Below are 21,716 nucleotides of genomic sequence, written 5' to 3'. Positions count from 1 at the left end.
TGTCTCTTCTTGGAAAGGAAACAAAATTATTATTATTTGGAATTTTTACCGGTACCGTGGGCACCCGTTTCGAACCAACGACAAGAGAGACAACTTCGATTAATTCTATTTATTTGGTGCTAGTTTATCCGCGGTGTTGTTTTTTTTGTTTTTTTACGTTATCCACTTCGTTGTTCCCAAGGTTTATCTTTTTACCCTCTTTCTTTCTTTCTTTCTCTCTCTCTCTTTTTCTTCTTCTTTCCTGATTATCTTTGGTTAATTTCGATTATTATTTTTTTGATTTTGGTTTCTCAAAAAATAAAATATCTTTGAAAAATTGAAACGTATTTAAATAAAAAAGATACGCGAATGCGAGATAAGTTTGCTTGCTCGTTTGCTAGCTCGCTTGTTTTAGTGTAGGAAACAAGAAGGTTTTCTCTGTTAAGAAACGCCAATTCTTAGGAGGAGAGTGACAGTAGAGTAAGTCCCGCTTTTGATATAAGAGGCGAACGGCACGAGGCACAAAGTTTATAGCTGACGGTCTCAGTCGGCGCCGAGCCAGTGCCTCAGCGAGTACGAACGAAACGCTTTCGAAGAGAAGCGAAAGAAAGTCCCTCTTCTCGCGTTCATCCGGGGGGAAATTTGCTTCTCTAACATAAGAGAGCATACATAAGGCAAAAGTAACTACGACAAGTGTGTGCGCGCGTGCACGCACAATACCCGGGGACGACAACGATCACCACCAACTAAGAGGAACTGGAAGATCTTTGAACAAAGAAGTAAACCAACAATTGTTACTGAATGTTCAAATAAAAAGAAGAAAAGAAGAACAACTTCATTCTTGAATACTTTGACCAAAACAAGACTTAGAAGAATTTGAATTATGGGTTCCTGTCGAGGATTATATATGGTGCTAAGCCTGGCGGCTTTTCTAACTTTGCTCGGTCCAACGGCCGCTGTACGCATCAAACAGGCCACCTCTAATAGGAAGGACGGTGAGTCACTAGATCTTTTCTCATTTGCTTCTTTTAATAGTGTTCTTCTGCCAATTCTTTTCTTTCTTTTTTTTTTTTTTTAACTCTCACCCACCCAACCATTGTTTTTCTTTTCCTTTCTCACCTTGGGTTTTATCATTATCCTTTAACTTGTTCAAGGACTAGTTTCTTTATATTAATCTTAGTTCAACAGATTGAAATGATCTTGTTTGTTTGTTTAAACTTATTCCTATTTTTTTTCTGTTCTTTTTTCTAACGTTTTTGATTGAACTTTTAACAACTTCTTTCATTCTTTTTTTTTTCGTTTACTTTACTTGACTTTTTTAAAAATAATGAACTGGGTATATCCATACTTTTGCTTGGTATCTTTGGTTTTTTTTTTTATGAGTCTCTTCGTGACTCTCTTATTGGTTACACCGAAAGTCCAGTTTCTGAGTTTATTCTTCCCTTGGCACGTCAAATGCCCGTGAACCGCACGGATCAGTGAAGTGTTTCCGGTTTGTGTTTAAATGCCACGGAGGACAAGGACAACACGTTGAACGGTGTTAGCATTCCGTGATGTGTGAGAAAATCAGCTATTTTATTGGATGTACTTCGGCAAATTATATAACCCCATTCCTACCCCATATAATTAGATGTAATATCAAACAGGTGTCCCTTGAAATTATTGGAATAAGCTTGAGATATTAATTAAATTTTTCAAATACGTAATTCACAGTATTTTCTATTGAAGAATTATTATTTAAAAAAAAAAGAAAAATATTCAATGTTTCGAGAACGCGTTCAATTTGTAATTGGAATTTTAATAAATATTTTATTGTTAAAACTTAAGATTTTTCTTTCAAATTGTTGAAATAAGTTTAAGATATTAATTAAATGTTTTAAATACGTTATGCATTGTATTTTCTATTGAAAAATTATTATTTAAAAAAAGAAAAAAATATGCAGTAAATCGAGAATTCGTTCGATTTGTATAACTGGAATTTTAATAAATAAATTTGTTATTACGTAAGACGTAAATTTTCTTTTAAAATTAGATATAAATTTAACTTAAAATTAAAATTAAATTTTAAATTAAAAAAAAAAAAGAGGCGTCCAGATTTCTTTTTTATTTTTCTTTCTCTGTAGTTTGGTCCCCCATTTTTTTGTTCCTTTTTCTTCATCTAATTCGTAGACGTAAATTCTCACCAAAAAAAGTCTGGCGTTCCGATTTTTTTTTTTATTTTCCTTTCTTCGTACAGTTTTGTTCCCAGTGTTTTTTTTTTTTTGATTCTTTCATCAGATTCGTAGGTAAGATCGTTGAGAATTTAGTTATAACGGTTTTAGGAATGTTATGGCCAGACATATAGTGAGCGAAACCGTCATCCTTTCCATGTATAGATTTCAAGTGTCGTAAATTTCTCTCCAAAAACTAGCAAGAGTTGTCCTGAAGCGAAGTAAAACGATGAGATGACGATGAATAACGGTTTTTCTTGAATTGATCAGTCGAGATCTCATGTCAGTCAGACAGTCAGACAGTCAGACAGTCAGTAAGTCAGTCAGTCAGTCACTTTCGTTTATAAATATAACAAAATAAGAGCATAGTCACGTGCATGTTGAAGATTTGAACTTCCGGTATATAAAATCGATCGTCATTCGAATTGTATCGAGTTATTCTAAAACAATTCATCTTATTGATATCATTTAACACGATCTGACATGAAAGATCGTAAACTTTGTCAATCTAATAATCATTAATCATATTAAAATCCTAAAAAAAATCATACACACAACTAACGTTTTTTATAAAATAATACTAGTGAAATATATGTTATACAAATAAATTATATAAAAATATTTTCGAATAGAAAATTTAAAGTAAGAAAATCTTATTATAATCTTATGTCTTTTGGAAATATATTATATTATATATAATATATTATAATATTATATATATTTAATATTTTATATATAATTTATAAATATTATTTTGTATTATTTAATTTATAATATTATATTAATTAATATTATATATATATAATATTTTATTAAAATAAATAATATATAAATCATATATTTTAATAATAATTAATAATAATTTAATGGTATACAATAATTAGTATTATAATATATATAATATTATAAAAATACATAAACAAAATAATATAATATAATTAGTTATCCTTTTTTTCAAAATCTTATCAAAGATATTATACAATTTTATAATTGTAATAATATTAAAAAAAAGATTGAACCGATCAAACAAATTTACCGTTCCCACCCACGTACACACACGCTTATGTATAATAACTCAGCTAAGTTAATATATAAAGAAATCAATTGATGTTTACTTTAAATTAATCTTCATAGTAAAAAACGAATATATTATGCCCGATAGTGAGATGTATAAAATGCATGTTCTAATTGATTAATTATACAAATAATTTTAACAAAGAAAAATTATATTGTAATCGGTAAACTATTAGTACTTGAATATCATTCTTTATCGTTTCGTTTCTTTCTCTCGCGTAATCGCTAATAAATTTCTAGTTTTCTAATCGAGAGACACTGTATATAACATATAATATATATATATATATATATACTATAATTCACGATAAAAGAAACTTTTATCGGTAAAATAACGAAACTTTATAGACGATCGAACGGCTATGGAAAATAATTGCTATAATTATAGCAAGCGCGACTAATTGCCATACGTGTGGCAATCATTTTTATAATCTATGGTCGTTGAGCCTTGATTCGCTCGCGCCATTTCACCTGTCGAACGATTCGTAAAACCATTACACACATTCTACTCGATATATATATAATAATTTATCTTATTGTTAATTATGTATAGCATAAATTTCAAATCACTTTTTTTTTTGTTGTGTCGCGACAGGATAATGATTTTTCCTTTTTCTCCACCCTTTCGTTTCTTTTCATAATTTTTTATTGTTTTTTATTTTTTTATTTTTATTTTTTTTGTACATTCAAACCTAAAACGAGCTTACATTAAAAATTTACGATGCACGACGAAAGTAAGGTAATAAAATAATTTAATCGATCTCCTACCTGATCGTAAATTCCTTTTTTTTATTCCTTACTCTCCTCAAGGGGTGTGTGTGTGTGTGTGTCACATTTTTGTTATTTTCTTTTCTTTTATTTTATTTTTTGTCTTCTCCTTTTTTATCGTTCACGAAAATATTTGTTATTGGTGAAAGCGATGAAAGAACTAACTAATACGATTTCACGATTGTTGTTTCTCATCTATTCTAAAATAATTGAATTCTTGACAAATTCTACAAAAAAAGAAAAAAAAAAGAAAAAATATTTCAAATCCACGAGATCGAGAGTAGAAATATTTGAATAAAATCTTGTAGAATCTCTCTTTCTCTCTCTCTCTCTCTATTTCTTCCTTTTTCTCACTAGGTTTCCTTTACGAATGAAGATTATCGACCGTTATAACTGTTAGAAACCGACTAATAGAATTTCAACGATCACAGGTATATATGATTTCATGTTCGAGTCGACGGCAAACACCAACAACGAGAAAACTATTTATGGAAAATGAACTGCATTCGTGCCCTAGTTTTAGATAGTAGTAAATATCGATGAAGTGACATTGCGTACGTGTGTGGTCAATTTCTTTTGATACTTTTCATTTGCCCGTTAACCGTAAAGTAATAATAACAGTAATTGCTTCGTAAAACTACGATCCCAAAGATATATTAACCATATTGATTATTGTTTCGATTTTACCTTCGTAATGTTAATTTCAAATTATGACGATTATTGAACATAATGCTTTTTTACCAATCTAGTTAATATGTGAATAATTATTATACGTATATATATATATATATTAAATATTTTATATATTAACAATATTAATAAATATTAATATAATAATGATAATAATAAAATAAAATATATAATATAACATAAAATACTAAAATAATATTAACATATTAATTAATTAATATTATTTTAATATTTTATAATAAATATATATTATATATTAATATAATATGAATATATTAATATTTAATAATTATATTATTTATATTTAACATAATAATATATTATAAAAGTAAAATATAAATATATTATATTTATAATAATATAAAAAATTATTAAAATATTTTCTAATAAAATAAATATTAATTCTCTTTTAATGTTTTAATTAAATGCATTATATATTAATAATATTAGTAAATATGAAAATAATAATAATAATAATAAAATAAAATATAAAATATATATGTTACATATATATATAATAATAATTAATATTATATATCAATTTAAATTATTCGAATAATTTTTGTTCCATTGGAAATTATATAAATACAAAATTATATATAATTTATAATTAATTAATATATAATTAATTCTTATATAATGTATAAATATAATTAATTTCATATGTGTATATATAACTTATAATTATATATAAATACAAAGTTATTGTGAATTGTATAAAAATACGTTGTGTGTGTGTGTGGATGTTAAAAAAAGGAAAAGAACAATCAAAAAAAAAAAAAAAAAATCAAAAAATATTTGAATGACTTTTACGTAAATAGTATTTAAAAGTATCTTAACAAAGTTCTGAGTCATTGGCATTGCAAGGTAGATTATGGTCTTTTCAGTATAGTAGTACAAACCGACCGCGACGCGACGGCATGCCAATGCATATAACAGTTCCCTATAAACAGGCTATGGCGGAGTTGTTCACCTAGTTGCAATACACGATTACCGGTTAACCGATTTTTCTTTACGCGGATATCATCTTATGTATACCTTTTTGCATTTCCCATTTCTATTACTACGTCCTCTTCCTCTTATTATTATTATTATTATTATTATTATTATTATTATTATTATTATTATTATTATTGCTTTTGTCTAATATAAGTAAGATACATTAAACCAAAAAACATTGGTCATCAGTCATTGTCCGTATTATTCTTTTTCATAGTATATCATTCATTCGTTGTTCTCTATTGTGTGACTAACAGAAAACCAGTCAAGTCAAATCTTTCTCTCTCTCTCTCTCTCTCTCTCTCTCTCTCTCTCATCCTTAACGGTTCTTGTTTCCTAGACGAAAAAAAAAGTGACGTGTAGAGACGATTTCAAGCGTGTCCATTCAATCTTTTTTTCTTTCTTTCTTTTTTTTTTTTTTTATGTTATACTAACGCAAAAATTGATATTTCGTTCGTTTGCATAATATTTTTTTTCTTTTTTTAAATCATTATATTATTTACATTAATTTGATTTTATTTTTTATTTTGTTGTAACATCGATCGAAGTTTAACTGTTCGAATTTTTTCTAGATAAGACTTTTCAATTTTGATTGAATTTTAAATAAAAATTCAAATTTAATCATTCATTCGTTTGTATAATATAATACTCTCTCTTTTTTCTTGTTTTATATATTATTGTATTATTTATATTAATTTTATTCTTTATTTTGTTTTTTATTGATCGTAGTTTAATTTTTCGAATTTCTTCAAGACAAGATTTTTCAATTGATTGAATTTTAAATAGAAATTCTTTAAAGGTAAAACGAGAATATATCGACTGGGCAACTTGAGTTGTGAAAAAATTCCATTCACTCCACGTTGTATAAAATCTTAACTTAATGCGTTTTAACGTTTAATATAATAATAATAATATATAGTTAACACAATTTTGCTAGATTACACTCTACTTAGTTCGAGTAGGAGAATTTAAAATACTCTCCCAGCTAAGATTCAAGTAACACAATGGTGACATATATAAGGTAGATATTACTGACCATAATGTGACCATACTTAAGGTAGATATTATACTTTATTCATTATTGAATTAAAACATTAAATATATATATATATTATAAATATATATTTAAAACATTACCACAGCTAGTAACACCTAATGTTATATATATATATATACTAGGGGTGTCCCGGCCACGTGTTGCTGTGGCTTTTTTGACGTGAAAACTTCTTTAGAATCAGATTGATACGTTCATTTAATATAATTTTAAACTGTTCAATGAAGTCTAATTATTATTCACTTAAACTTATTTTAATAAATGTTGAAAAAGTTGAAGCAAAAACTTAATTTATCGTAATGCCATTGGATATACAATATTTTTAGTTGATCCTCCAGGAGTATACACAAACAAATTCGATGGTTTTCCAACCCTGATAATTTCATTATCATCATTATTAATGCCTCATCATATATTCCTGCGGAGAATTCATTAATATTTTAATATCCTCAGGCATTATATGAGTAATTTCTTCAAACACTAATTAGATCTTAATGTAATATTTCAATTAGCACACGATTTTTTGTAATACAATAATAAAAGGAAGAAAATAATAAGAGAAATATATCGAAAAGTATAATATCAACAAAAAATATTAACTAACTTCAACCTATAAACTTTTCGTATAACAATTTATAAATAAAAAATTAATTAAATAAACAACTTAAATTGGACCGAATTGTAAATCTAAACCATTCTTGAATCCACCTGAAGACACACAAAAAATTTCATTAAAATCGGTCTAGCCGTTTAGGAAGAGTTCAATTACAAAAACGTGCACAGAAGAAATATATATATAAAGATATATACATTTCTATATATTATAAATACTAAATTAAAGAAAAATGTTACAATATATAAAGACATGATTTTTTTTATAAATATATATTTAAACTAATTATTTTTATAAATATATACTAAATTTAATTTATTTTAAATATATATATACATTATCTAGTGACATTTAGTGTTATATAATATAATATATTATAAATACTAAATTAAAGAAAATTAATATATAATGACATGATTGCCTTTTATAAATATATATTTAAAACATTAACACAGCTAGTGACATTTAATGTTGTATATAATATAAATACTAAATTGAAGAAAAACACTATATTAAAAGATGGTTTTCTTTATACATATGTGAATTATAAGAAGAAGACGAAGAAGAGTTATTTCTCGTAATGTTATTTAACAGATTATTAAATCAGTATATAAAATTAATAATAAATTAACGTTAAACCATTAGTTCCGTCACTTCTTAAACTAACGACAAGTTGTCAAAACTTTCACTTCAAAGATTTAAATATATCCTTTGATATAATTAAATGTAATAAGATACGAAGTAAGAGAAGTTACATCTTGTTAACGTTCACTTAAAGTTTACTTCAAAAAGTATACTTATATACTACTACTATTACTACCAGTTTTACTTTTGAAATGTATCCAAAGCAATTATGGAATTTATGATCAAAAACGTTTTCCTAAACAGCAATAGAAATTATTATTGGGAAGTATAGCAAGAGGTTAACTTGAAATAAAGATAAACCGATTGGATCGAAGAAGATTAAAAGATGATAGTTCACGATACGTATATGTAGAAGTATGAAATAACGTGTGTTTTAACGAGCGTTAAACTACTTGCTTATTTCCACAAATACATACACGCACGTATAAACAGAAAATCTCATAAATCTAACGTCTTTTCAATTTCTGTTCTTGAAAGTCAACCACGGAGTGAGTTCAAGGGTTAAACGAAATTGCATGAAACTTGTCTGAATCTCTTTCTTCTTCTCTCTCTCTCTCTCTCTTCCTCTCTTTCTTTCTTTCTCTTTCTTGTACAAGGAAATCGGACTTCACCTTTAGAAACCGGATGGTTGTTATCATCGTAGTAAAAGCAAGGAGTATCCGGATGCGACTGTCGGTGAACTTGATGACCACTTTTTTTTTCTTCTCCTTCTCTCTTTATCTCTCTTTCTCTTTTTCTTAATATCTCTTTCCTACTTTTAGAAGCTTCTTCTAGCAAATTGGAGAGAGAGAGAGAGATAGAAAAAAATGTAAATGTAGAAATTGTAGCTAAACAAGGGACTGATTTTTCTACCGGTCTACCGGTCATCTCTACTTTAATTTTTTGTTTAGCTAGTAGTTCATGGTTAAGTACCACGATCGAACGGACTACTTATTTAAAGTTATCTTTGTATTTTCTTCAGTATTCGTGATCGAATAATGATACTAAGCGCCTCTTTTGCTTCTTACTACATATATATATATATATATATATATATATATTTATCTTCGTGATGTGGTCAACATCTTAAAGGAGGAGAATAATTGTAATCACGAAGCGAAACGACTATAAGCTTTAAGCGCCACCGGCAACGTCACGCATCTATGTATTTATCTCTTCTATTCTTATCTATTATCTCTAATTCATGTTCGAGCACGAGCCTTTAAAGAAGAAGAATAAGAATAATAAGAAGAAGAAATCGAATCTAATGGATTTCAAATTGCAACCAATTGATTTTCACAGACGCATCCAATTTGTTCAGTCTCTAAATCGTTCTACATTTATATATATATATATATATATATATATATATCAAGATAATATAATAAATAGTATGTATTATTTATTTATATGAATAATAAATTGTATATAGGTAATAATATAATAAATGGATAATATAGTATATAATTTATATGAAATAACAGGACGAAGTTCTAACTAAGAAAGAATAAAAAAATAATATAATAAATAATAGATAATAAAATAATAAATAAATAATATAACAAAATAATAGGTAATAATATAATAAATAGATAATATAATAAGTAATATATTAAATAATATGTAATAAAATAATAAATAAATAATATAAAACAAAATAATAGGTAATTATATAATAAATAGATAATATAATAAATAATATTATAAATAAATAATAAAATAAATAATAGGTAATAATATAATCAGTAGATAATATAATAAATAATTATTATTATTAGTTGGCATTAGGAACTCAAAAGTTCATTGCCGCAAATACCAAATCCCGCAATTGTTAATATAATAAATAATATAATAAATAGATAATATACCATATAATATATATATGATATATATTTATTACATACTCTAATATCTATAAAATAAATACAAACGACGAGACACTTTCATTTCGTATACTAGTTTTTTTCTTTCTTAGTATATTCGAAAGGGAAAAATGTAGTAAACGATGGTAAATTGACTGAATTATAAGTAAACATACTTTGCGGTTATTTAATCTTGTATATATCCAAGAATTACAAGATACCAGATAAGTTTAATTTTAACGACATTAAGAACGGACGACGAACACTATGCTTGGGAGAGGAAACCGCATAAAACATGGCATCGGGAGGAAATATTACTATAAGTAAGCTAGTATTTTTGCCGACAAAGTAAATACTATTTGATTGCCATAGCTCCGCCGGATATAAGTATATTCTTACTAAATGCTGTATAGGAAAATTGCATCGAAATTCCATGCGTCCTGCCCTCCTTTCCTCCTCCCGCCCTACTACCACTCTGATCTGTTCGTTATTGCACTTCCGTTCGTTATTATGACGCACCCTGCTAGTATTCTTGTTTCTTTTTTCTTTCTTCTTTTTTTTTTTTTTCATCGAAGTAATTAATCAAACGTCTTTTTTCGATGTATTATCGTTTAAGAAAGTAAAATATTAAATGATCTTCATTATGGTTAATCTTAAATAATCAATAAATCATCCATCTTGTTTTATCAGTTTCAAGAAATTATTATTTTGAGGTTAATGGTGTCAAACCGGTATTTAAAGTACGTGATAGATCGATAATTATTCGTTTTCACGGACATTTGAATTTCTTTTTAATAAAGGGTCCTCTGCCTTCCCTCTCCCCTCGCCTTATTTAAAACACGTTTTCTTGAGTACGTTGAGAACGAACGTAGTACTCGAATCATATCTCTTCTCTTCTTAAAGATGTAACGAACGATTCATCGATTTCTTTAAAGATCCGTACAAAAGATAGTGACTTACGTTAAAGAGACCTTAATGATTCATCAAAGCCCATTATTATATCAATCGGGACGTATTAAAGAGCAAGGAGAGGTATTATATACTACTACTCTTTTACCTTTGTTCGACTCGCATGATTTCTTTCGTATGAGATTTAATCTAACGACGAAACGGTGAACGATTTAATCTTAACGATTGAAGGCGTTCCAAGTTATTACACGCTTTTAAGGAAGATAAGAATGAAAGAGAGTAGGTGAAAGAGAGAATGAGAGAGAAATTTATCGATGATCTTTCAATCTAATTTTCAAAAGAGGAAAAATTTTCTTCACGTTTATTTTTATTCTTCTTCTACTTCTTCTTTTTTTGCTTCATATTTTTTTATTCTTTGTATTTCTAGATAGAAGTATGACTATAGCGGTACGTTCAAGTTCCGTTTAATTATGCTTACTTCTTATTGTTATATTCTTTCAATCATGACATCCAATTTCTAATAATAACAGGAAATGGACGTTATGATGCTATGAAAACTATGTTATATATTTAAATAGAGTATTTTAATACGTTTATATATACAAAGTTTCTATTTTCGTTATATTCGTTAATTGTATTGAAAGAAAGAAAGGAAAAATGTGTATAGATAGTATGTATGGACTTTTAAGTTAGAATTCGCATTGAGTAATTAATTTGTAGAAAGTTTGATTGCTCGTAAAAAGGACATCAACGATCCTTTCTTTTTCTTTTTATTTTTCTGTTTTCTAGTTTTTTTTTTTTTTTTTTTTTTCTATCAATGTTTCATAATATCCGTTTTCTTCTTGTATCATTTAATATACATTCTAATCAACGTGTATATGAGTGTTTGATTTTATTTATGAAAAAAAATTGTTACGAATTATTGCCTAGTACATCGCGAAAGTGTAATAAAACAACGAACTAACCGAGTAATCGGAAATTAGGTGAATATTTTTACTGAAGGATAAAAGGAAAAAAAAATTTCTTTCTCATGCCTTTGTTTTTACTTTTTTTTTTTTTTTCTATTTTTATTATAGCTAAGGAATGAACTACGTTATAGGTAAAACTTATGTTAAAGTTAGAGAAAGTTTACTACTTTGGCGTGGGCGGAAAAATTAGCGTTACGCTTTTTAGTATCGATCTATATCGATCGATAGTTCGATCGATGCCACTCGTGAGGAACGTCAAATCGATCCATCGATCGAACAAACGAACGAACACGTTTCGCATGGCTAACTGATTTCACCCGAAACATTAAACTTCCGGTTATATCCTTTGGCAAAAAGTATTTGTGAACGATAAAAAAAGATGAAAAAATCAAAAAAAAAAAAAAAGAAAAGAAAAGAAAAATTTCTTGAAAATAAATTAATTTTTTTATTATTCTTCTAATATTTACGCGAAAAATAAATGTTTATTAAATTATCAAATAATTTATTTATATTACTAATAATATAATAATAAATAATTTATATTAATTATATTAAATTAATAAAAAAATAAAATAATTAATAATTAATGTATTGATTTTTTTCTTTCAATAATTATTAACAATTTTAATATCATATTATTGAATAATTTTGTTATTTTTTTCTAATAAATATTTACGATACTTAATAAGAATTTAAATATATAATATACTTTACGAATTAACAAAGTACGAGGAAGTACACTTTCTTGAAACTTTAGAAACGGATTAGAAATCCTTGTAGTTTCTTTAGTGTCACCTATACCTTGGTATTACTTTAACTTCACATGGTGGTTTGCATTTTTTTTTCAAAGAACTACAACTACAATACTTCGAAGATACATTTTTTTTTTCTTTTCTTTCTTATTTTCCCTACTTAAGTGTAAGAAAGGAGAAAAGAACTTATTAGAATGGTTTTTCGCACTTTCCCCCTTTTGTTTCTTAAGAAACGTGCGTGAGTGTAAGTACCTGAAAACTTTCGTCGCAGTTACGAGATCCACAATAAAGTAAGCAAGTAAGTAACGTAGTTTGTAATCAATGCTGAAATGTATTATTTCTTATTTTATACCGATATAAATCACTGCTTATTTTAATCGTCCATTCCTAGTTGTTTCGTTCGATGCTTGACATACCTTTGCGGTCACGATTACGAGAGGGAAAGTCTTTTGTAATTTTGCACGCGCGCACGCGCACCATACACAAACACGCGTTCTTTTATATTATATATATAAGTATATATATCAATGATATTATTACAATATACTCAAGAGACATACTTATTTTTTCTATTTATTTATTTTTATATAATATCTATCAATAATATCGACAAGTTATACATAATAAACATACCATGAACAATAATAATAAAAATAATATTATTATTATCGACAAGTATATATACATATATATATTATATAATATCGACAAGTTATATAAAATAAACGTACCTTGAATAATAATAATAATAATAATAATAAAAAATCTATGCTAACAAAATAAGGTCATTTCCGGCGGAAGAATAATAATAATAAGAATAATAAAAATAATAATAATAATAAAGTACTAAAGGATATTTTTTACCATGTGGTATGGCATCCGGTTGGCGATTGCTATTCCTTTGCAGAAAGCAGTTTGTGTTCTAACTCTCTCTCCCACCACCCTCTCCGCCCCTTTCTCATAGTTAACCGCAAGAAGAAAGGCGTGTCTCGAGCAAGATCCAAACACATCGATTCTTCCGAAGGCGTTGAAGTAGACACGAGTTTTGCTGCTTGATCTAAAGCGAGAGGGACAGCAAAGCAAAGCAAAACAAAGCAAAGTCTGCTTTTGCTTCTTACTCGTTCCTCCTTTACCAACGTGAACGTGACTATCAACCGAACCTAATAAACTCATGATCTCACTCTTGTTATTGTTCGAAGATACCTATTTGAACAAGAACAAAAAAACTTCTTTCTTGCGGCATCCCAACTCGGTCAGGTCCACACCAATAATACCATATAAAGCGTATGTTGGAGTTATATAATCATTAGGTTAACTTGAAATGATTGAAATTGTAGAATGTCAAGATTCATATGATTCTAATTATTAATGTATAATAATAGTATTTAAATATTCGATTTTTTATCAACCTTTTTGATAAACATTGATATTTCATTATGCGAATCTTGACAGTCTACAATTTCGATTTTTTTACGGTAACATATCTTTAGAAAATTCAGTGTCACATTGTTTGTTTCCAATGAACTTTGAAACTACTGAACCTGTCTTAATGACATTTTTTTTATTTTTCTGTGATTTTTTCCAATTTAGTACATAGGATAGTTTTTATCGTGATTATTTTTATTTTTTATAACTAATTTAAGAGATTTATTATTTATAGTTTATCTAGGTCCCTAGATACTGTAAGTTTTCAGTAGATGGTGCTGTATTAGAATTCAATTATTCAGATATATTCACGTCATACGTTTTTTCAGATTTACATATGACATAACTAACCTTGCTTTTTATATTTTTTTATTATTATTATTATTATTTTATGTATTCCATTATTATTGTGGTATTATTTTGTGTGTTATTATAATTTACTAAATAGTATAGAATTATATTTAATCAACATTTTATAACAAAACCACAGCAACTCGTAACAGTAGATGGTGCTCTATTAGAATTCAATTATTCAGATATATTCACGTCATACGTTTTTTCAGATTTACATATGACATAACTAACCTTGCTTTTTATATTTTTTATTTATTATTATTTTATGTATTCCATTACTAATTGTAGTATTATTTTGTGTGTTGTTATAATTTACTAAATAGTTTAAAATTATATTAAATCAATATTTTATAACAAAGTCATAGCAATTCATGGCCGGAGTATCCTAGTGCATATGTATGTGCCCATAATTATAAAAGTGATCTAAGTCATATATCTTTTGTTTGAAAATATTTAAAGAGTTACATTTGAACAATAAATGAATCCTATATAATAAACATTATTTAACTGTTCATTTTTTACAATATCGTGAACATTACATTCAATTAATTTAATTTCAAATAATGTGGTGTGAAACAACTGATAAACTCATATATTTTTTTTTCATTTTGTCTTATGTTAGACCACTTTCATAATTATGGGCACACAACACACATTTACACAAGTTTGATTACTAATACTCATCATTCTAGGCGAAGGATGTGAAATCGAATTAGATATAGTGGATATTTTACTGTTAATTAATGAAACAAATAAAATGTTAACAGTTAACGCTTTGACGATTAAGGCGGCTCCTTATGGTCGTGATTAGTCACAACTGGTCTCGGCAAAAGCGAGTTAGCGTGTCCTGTAATTGGAAAAGAAAGATTACCTTGAGGTTTTTCATATCTCTTTCTCTCTCTTTTCTCTTTCTTTCTCTTGTAACTTTTTCTCTCTTTCTCTCTTTCTCTCTCTCTCTCTTTCTCTCTCTTCGAAAGCTATTCGATTCTGATGTAGGAAAAGCGAAAGGTACTTGATGTCGGATAGCTAGCAAGCTTTCGTGTGTATGTGTGTATGTTAGCCACGGAAACACGTTAGATGTTGTTGTTCTCTTATAATATGGCAAGTATCCTAGTGGTAAGAAAAGTCAATGAGTCGTCCAACTCCTACCGTGAGAAATACGTGAAAAAAATCTTGACTTACCGTCAATGGACGACGGTTAATACCCACCGCCCCTTTACTATAACCGTACAACACAAAACACGCGTTTAAATTCATGAGAATTCATTCGAGATGAGACCTAAACAAGTATTATTGTCCTAATTTCTAAAATATCTTTCTTAACCTGGTCACAAATAAATAATGTTACTCTATTCTTATTTATCCATTGAAGTATTTCCTGCATTTCTCAACTAGAATCCTTTTTGTAGAATACACACTTTAATTTCTCTTAAGGGGAGGGGTGTGGAAAAATGTTTTAACACTGATGACGTGTTAATAATAGAAACGTTTCGTATCTTCTTTCTTTTTGTCTAATCTTTAAATGATAATAATATAATATAATATAATAAATAATAATAATAAATTTCATTTATCCTTACGATAAATTTAATATATTAAAATAATGAATAATTATAATTATTTCTTTTACCATTCAATTACTTTACTAAATAAATAAGTAGACATGTATATCTGTAAGTAATTAAAAGAAATTAAAGAAAAAAATATAACAACGTAGTAATCGTGCAAAATGTTGCATTGCATATATGAAAATGAGATTTGAAGTGAGAAAAAAAAAAAAGAAGGATGAAGATGATAATATACATATATATATATATATATTTAAAAGACTATTTTAAATAAAGATTTTAATTAGTAGTCAAAGCGTACGAATGATGGAATCAAGACTCTGGGAAATACCATGGATCCGCCGTTATAAGTCCGCTACTTACCTCACTTCCTGCATTTAATGGGATACAGCTCGACAGTTGCTCTACTATGTCAGGAGGAATATAATAAATGGCTTGTACCACACATTTCGTGATTTCGTTATGTCCTACCTACGTATATCAAATTAACTATATATATCTATTGCGTTATATAGTCATTCGTAATTAGTCGTAACGACGATTCTTTGGTGACAATTATTATTATATCATTTTATTTTTTTTTCCCCTGTTATTTTTGTTTTGTTTCGTTCTATTTATCTTTCTCTTTTCTTAATCTCGTAATATCAACGCCACCAAGAGACAACTACTTTTCACATTTTCGCACAGGTGCCATTATTTCACCGACACAATATTGGACAATAAAATTAAAAAAATAAAAAATTACAAGGTAAAGAAGAAAGTCTTACCCTAATCTGATGAGTCAAATTGCCGACCACGAGTAATCGTTACTTAACGTCGTTACACTCGCGTTCGTCCTTTCACCCCCCTACCCCAACCCTCTTACCCCTACACCTGGTGTTCAACACCCACACGTCGTGCGAAGTGAAATAACCTGGATTATGTATTAGGTAACTCCCGGTTCTTGTAGACAAACGAAGTATACTTCTCTCTCTCTCTCTCTCTCTCTTTCTTTCTTTCTTTTATTATGCGCTTTCGTTATGCATTGTTTTAAAAATAAGATTACCGGCCCGGAAACTCAAAAACAAATTATTAAAGTGAGACAGGAAAATTTTTCTTCCTTTGATGTTTTTTCTTTTCTTTTTTACTCGTGCGAAACCATGCACGTCAACCTACTAGGCAGATAGACACCTTTTTTTTCTTTTCTTTTCTTGGCTTTCATTTAAATTGAGATTAATTTAGATTCGTAAAGAATACAAGGTGGAAGTTGGAGGAGGAGGATTCTTTTCTTTTTTTTTTCTTTTTGTTTTGTTCTTTCTATAAGCAGGTGAGATAAATGAGTTTTAAATTGTGTGCGATCACTTTTACTTTGATTATTTTTTCTTTTCCTAACGAGCATGGTCGAAATGATTTTGTGGCTTATTCAGATAATACTTCGAGTGTTAACCGCACAATTCTGCGGGCTTATAACCAATATACTCGAGAGTGTAATTCAATCCTCGTATAATAATCTCGAGTGAATGATATTCGTTTGACGAAATTTTAATTAACTTTAATCGTTACGTTAATTCTTAGCATTGTTTCCAATTGAAATATTTAAAATTCTTTTAAAATAAATTTAAATTAAAATAACGATTATTAGATTAATATTAAAAATAATGTATAAAAAATAAATACTAATCCATTTAATATTTAAATAATATTGTATTTAAAATTATTATTCATATTTAAATTGTAAATTAATTTAATATTTTTTAATCACTTTTCTAAACCATACTACGTTTTATGACATTTTAAATTAATGGTTACTACTATCCTATGTGAATATTAAAAAAGAAGAAATTATTCAAATTGTAATTCATTTGGAAAAGAAAACTTACAAAGCTAATTTAAGTATTCCATTTATTCGTGAATTATTTAAAACTGGAGAAGTCTAGTTTTTACTGCACGAGTGTATGGAACATAACTAAATGAATGATTTAAACAATGATATTATTGTTATGAGAGGTCGGGAAAGTTTACTGACCTATCTTTTTATAAATCTTTCTTTTATATTCTCACCTTTGTTTTTAATCTACATATATTTTGTTTCCCCTCTCCCATACTCTCATATGTTGTTTTTCTTTCGACAAAATTGAAAGAGAAAACCACCCACTGATGAACGATATGTCAAAGTGCAATAGACAAGACCATTTATGACGAATAAGATCAGGTATCAGTGTGATAATTAGCAAAGTTTTAGCTAAGAGATTACCTTTTCTGAAACCAAATCTATTTTGATGCTGAAATTTCTCTAAAACGGACAAATTAATTGACAGGGTGATTGCACAAATTTACTATCTAGGGATGTAATCGTACTATCTTTGATCAGTTTTATTTTTCTTTTTTTTTTACGAACACCACGTGATACCACAGTTCAAAACGACTTAGTTCAAAGTCATTAAATGTGATACGTAAACATTTTTCGGATATTTTTAGTTAACAATTTATAGACACGTACACAAACGTGTGATGGTATTTACTGGAAACTTTTCAATTTGTTACAAGTAAAAGTTTATTTTTTTAATAAAAAAATAAAAAAAGTAAAAGAAATATCAAGGACGTTCGAGAGTTCGTGTATACAGGGTAGTATAAAAAAAAGGTATATACATGATTGGTTGCAATTCTACTTGATTTGATCATTCTCGTTGGTATATTATCAAATAAACAGGAAAAACACGTATATTATGTATTAATACATAAATGTATGTTAATAGTTATAAAAAATAAATAATTATATATATATATAAAGTTATATCAAATGGATTAACAAAAAAAATAAATTTCTCAGATTCAATTCCCTATCAGTAATTACCAACACACCATACGTATTAGTAATATTACGTCATGTCGTAAAGATTATTTCGTTACTCGTTCTTAGTATATTCGTGCTTATCGATAAAATAAAAGATAAAAAAAAAGAAATAAAAAAATAAACTAACATAAGTTACTCGTAGAGAGTAAGAGTACGCGTTACGTATGCGTGAGTAAGTAACTAAGTAACTAACTAAGTAACGAAAGGTTTTAGCGATTAGGTCGAATCGTTTTTTCTTTTTCTTTTGAAAGAAAAATAAACGAAGGAAATAAATAAATAACTCTCTACACCTACGCTATTAAGATTACAACGTACGTACGTTTTCGCGTTAGTTTATCTCGATTAATCTAACAAGCTCGTGGATATGGGGGAAAATGCAACGCTTATGGCGATCTAGTTGTACATAGTTTTATATATATATATTAAACGACCATTCTAAAATACACACACATATCACGCAATATACCAACCATTCCTTCTGTTCATTTCCAATGGCATAAATGCGATTGGTGGTAGGTGATCGTTCTTGCGGAAAGATCAAATCTTATGGCAATGTGTGTTATTCGTTACGTTGGTTATTCTTGGTTTATTCCTTGTGACAATTCATTCGATATAGGTTACGATTACATACCAACATTAAACCTTATTTTCGCTAAATCCTTTCTATTATAAATTTTATACTAATTAAAGCACCAGATATTTGCATAATTAATTAACATTAGATACTTATAATGAGAAAGAAAGAGATAAAATACTTTGTAAAGTAAGTTTCAAGATAGGTTTCAGAGTAGTCACGTAGATGCTTCCTTTAATTAATTTATTATCGATCTTAGCTTCTTCGATTTATATACGCACTATGATAAATTAATTAATGCATAATTGCGAAATATTTAATAGTGTTATTCGATCTTCCCTTGTTGAAGTAAAAAGAAAATGTTTTCAATTTTTTTCCTTTTTTTTTTTTATCGATGAATTCTATTAGATTTTATTTAGTTCGATATGTTTGCGAAAGTTAGAATAGTAACGAGAATTTTAAAAATACTAGTAACAGAACTAGTTTCAGAACTGACACACATAACCGAAGCGGCATTTATAACGATATTTTAAAATTAGTTTAAAATTCAACTACAATATTACTTAATAACAATAGATGATAGTACAGTAAATATTACTAATAAGATAACTAGACTATTAGACACTAGTCTAGATTGATTATTGTTTAATTAGATGTTTAATTTAATTTTATGACGTTACAAACGAATTTTATAATTAATCACAATTTATTCGTGCTAAGTTTAGTTTATGTAATAAGATAAAAAAATTAATATATAATGTATGTCTTAGTAATACATAGTACATACCTAGTAGTAATACAATGTATTCCGAACATTGATGATCGAGGTATAAATAAAAAAAATATTATTATATATTTATAGTTTGAAAAAGTATGTATTTTTGAGATTATGTAATTTTGTACTTTATAGTTGCAAAAGAAATCCTAAATTAAAGGACGAAACCTTTAACAGGATCAAAAAATATATATGTTCTGATTTTGTTTACCTGTCCAACTTCCCTATAATATAAAGTTTTTATATACTTTATTTCATGGACACAAAAAACAACTAATACTAGTAATGTTCAAGAATCAAATAATAGGTTAGAATTGATTGAATAAAAATTCAAACGAAAGTGGTGTTTTTGTTTTATTTTTTCTATTGTAAAATTGATTTTCGATAGACAGACCGTAAGAATAATAATCGATTCATTCAATACGAAAACGAAACATCGTAATACTACTACTACTACTATTACTATGGTAATTTGTTTACAAATGCGAAACTAAATAGGCAAAAATGACCGAACGTAATCGAAATGAAACGAAGCGTATCGATCGTCATAGTAGTCGTCGTCAATATTTTCTTTTCCTCAACTTTCTCCCGAAGCAATAACGAGGGCGGGGGGGGACTACTAGATACATCGATTACGTAACGTTTCACTTTTCTATCTTTAATCATTTTGCAAGACCTTCAAAAGATTCTCGTTCGCACGTTAACGCTCCTGTTACTTCATCTAACTTTTTTTTTCTAAAAACTTCGTTTTATCTTTTTATTAATAGACTTTGATTATTATTATTATTATTATGTTTTATAATTAATCGTTCAAGCATAAACTATATATATACTAACAAGTCAAACTTTACTCTGATACACTTCCCTATACTTGTAATCTAATTTCTTTTTTCTTTTAAATTATTACTAAAGGTATTATAGTTCAATCAAATTAATAACGATTCGAAGACTGGTAGAAAAATTAGACTAATTATCGATTTTGTTAGAAAAGTTTTAGTTATATATATATACACACACACACACAATATATGTTATATATAATAAACTTTATAGAGTTGTATATATACAACATACATTATATATAATAAAGGTTATATATATATTTATATGTTTTCTTTCGTATCGTTTTTGCATTAGACCATTTTTGCATTAGAAAATTTGCATTTTTTTCACAAATAAACTGGATTAATCTTTTCTAATTATCTTGACTATAATTCACGATATCTCCCTCTACCCTCTTCCCCCTATTTCCACCTCCTTATTGGATCAATCAAGTTTTACTGCTGTAGCCTAACAGATGTAAGGAAATCAACGTGTTACCTGTTGCTGTACTTTCTTCCGGCGTTTATCGATAGATCAATCGATTAATTCTTATTATTATTACTCGACACGAAATTCAATCGAAATTTAGACAAGCTTGATGTATTGGGGAGGAGAAGGGGGAGGGGGTTTTGTGCCTTTCGGCATAGGTCAAGTTAACAAATCAATGTTGGGATTATTATGTCAACGTTCTAACAGTTTTAATGACATGGAGTTGACGTGACGTGAGTTGACGTTTGGACATGACGGAACATAATAAAAGTGTTTTTGAGTGCTATAGTTTTAATACAATGGGAAGGGGATGGGGTAGGGTCCCAGAAATTAAACGAAACGAAACGGAAATAAGAGTTAATAAGAATTTCACA

The 21,716-nt window shown here is 27.6% G+C and overlaps 1 protein-coding gene across 1 annotated transcript in view; it reads left to right on the top strand.

Annotated features, from left to right (window-relative positions):
* Positions 1 to 523: 523 nt before the first annotated feature.
* LOC107071695 (multicopper oxidase 3) overlaps positions 524 to 21,716 on the top strand; it is a 45,892-nt gene continuing 24,699 nt past the window's right edge. Inside the window, 1 exon segment of the mRNA XM_015330899.2 lies at positions 524 to 974. Within this exon segment, the coding sequence (XP_015186385.2) occupies positions 863 to 974 (112 nt within the window). The 5' untranslated portion in view covers positions 524 to 862.

The sequence above is a fragment of the Polistes dominula genome, unplaced genomic scaffold (genome assembly GCF_049000335.1).
Source record: "Polistes dominula isolate Pdom_NZ unplaced genomic scaffold, Pdom_raw_medaka contig_22, whole genome shotgun sequence".
Taxonomy (NCBI): Eukaryota; Metazoa; Arthropoda; class Insecta; order Hymenoptera; family Vespidae; genus Polistes; species Polistes dominula.
Note: the sequence above shows the minus strand (reverse complement) of the source record. Positions and strands in the feature narration are given on the sequence as shown.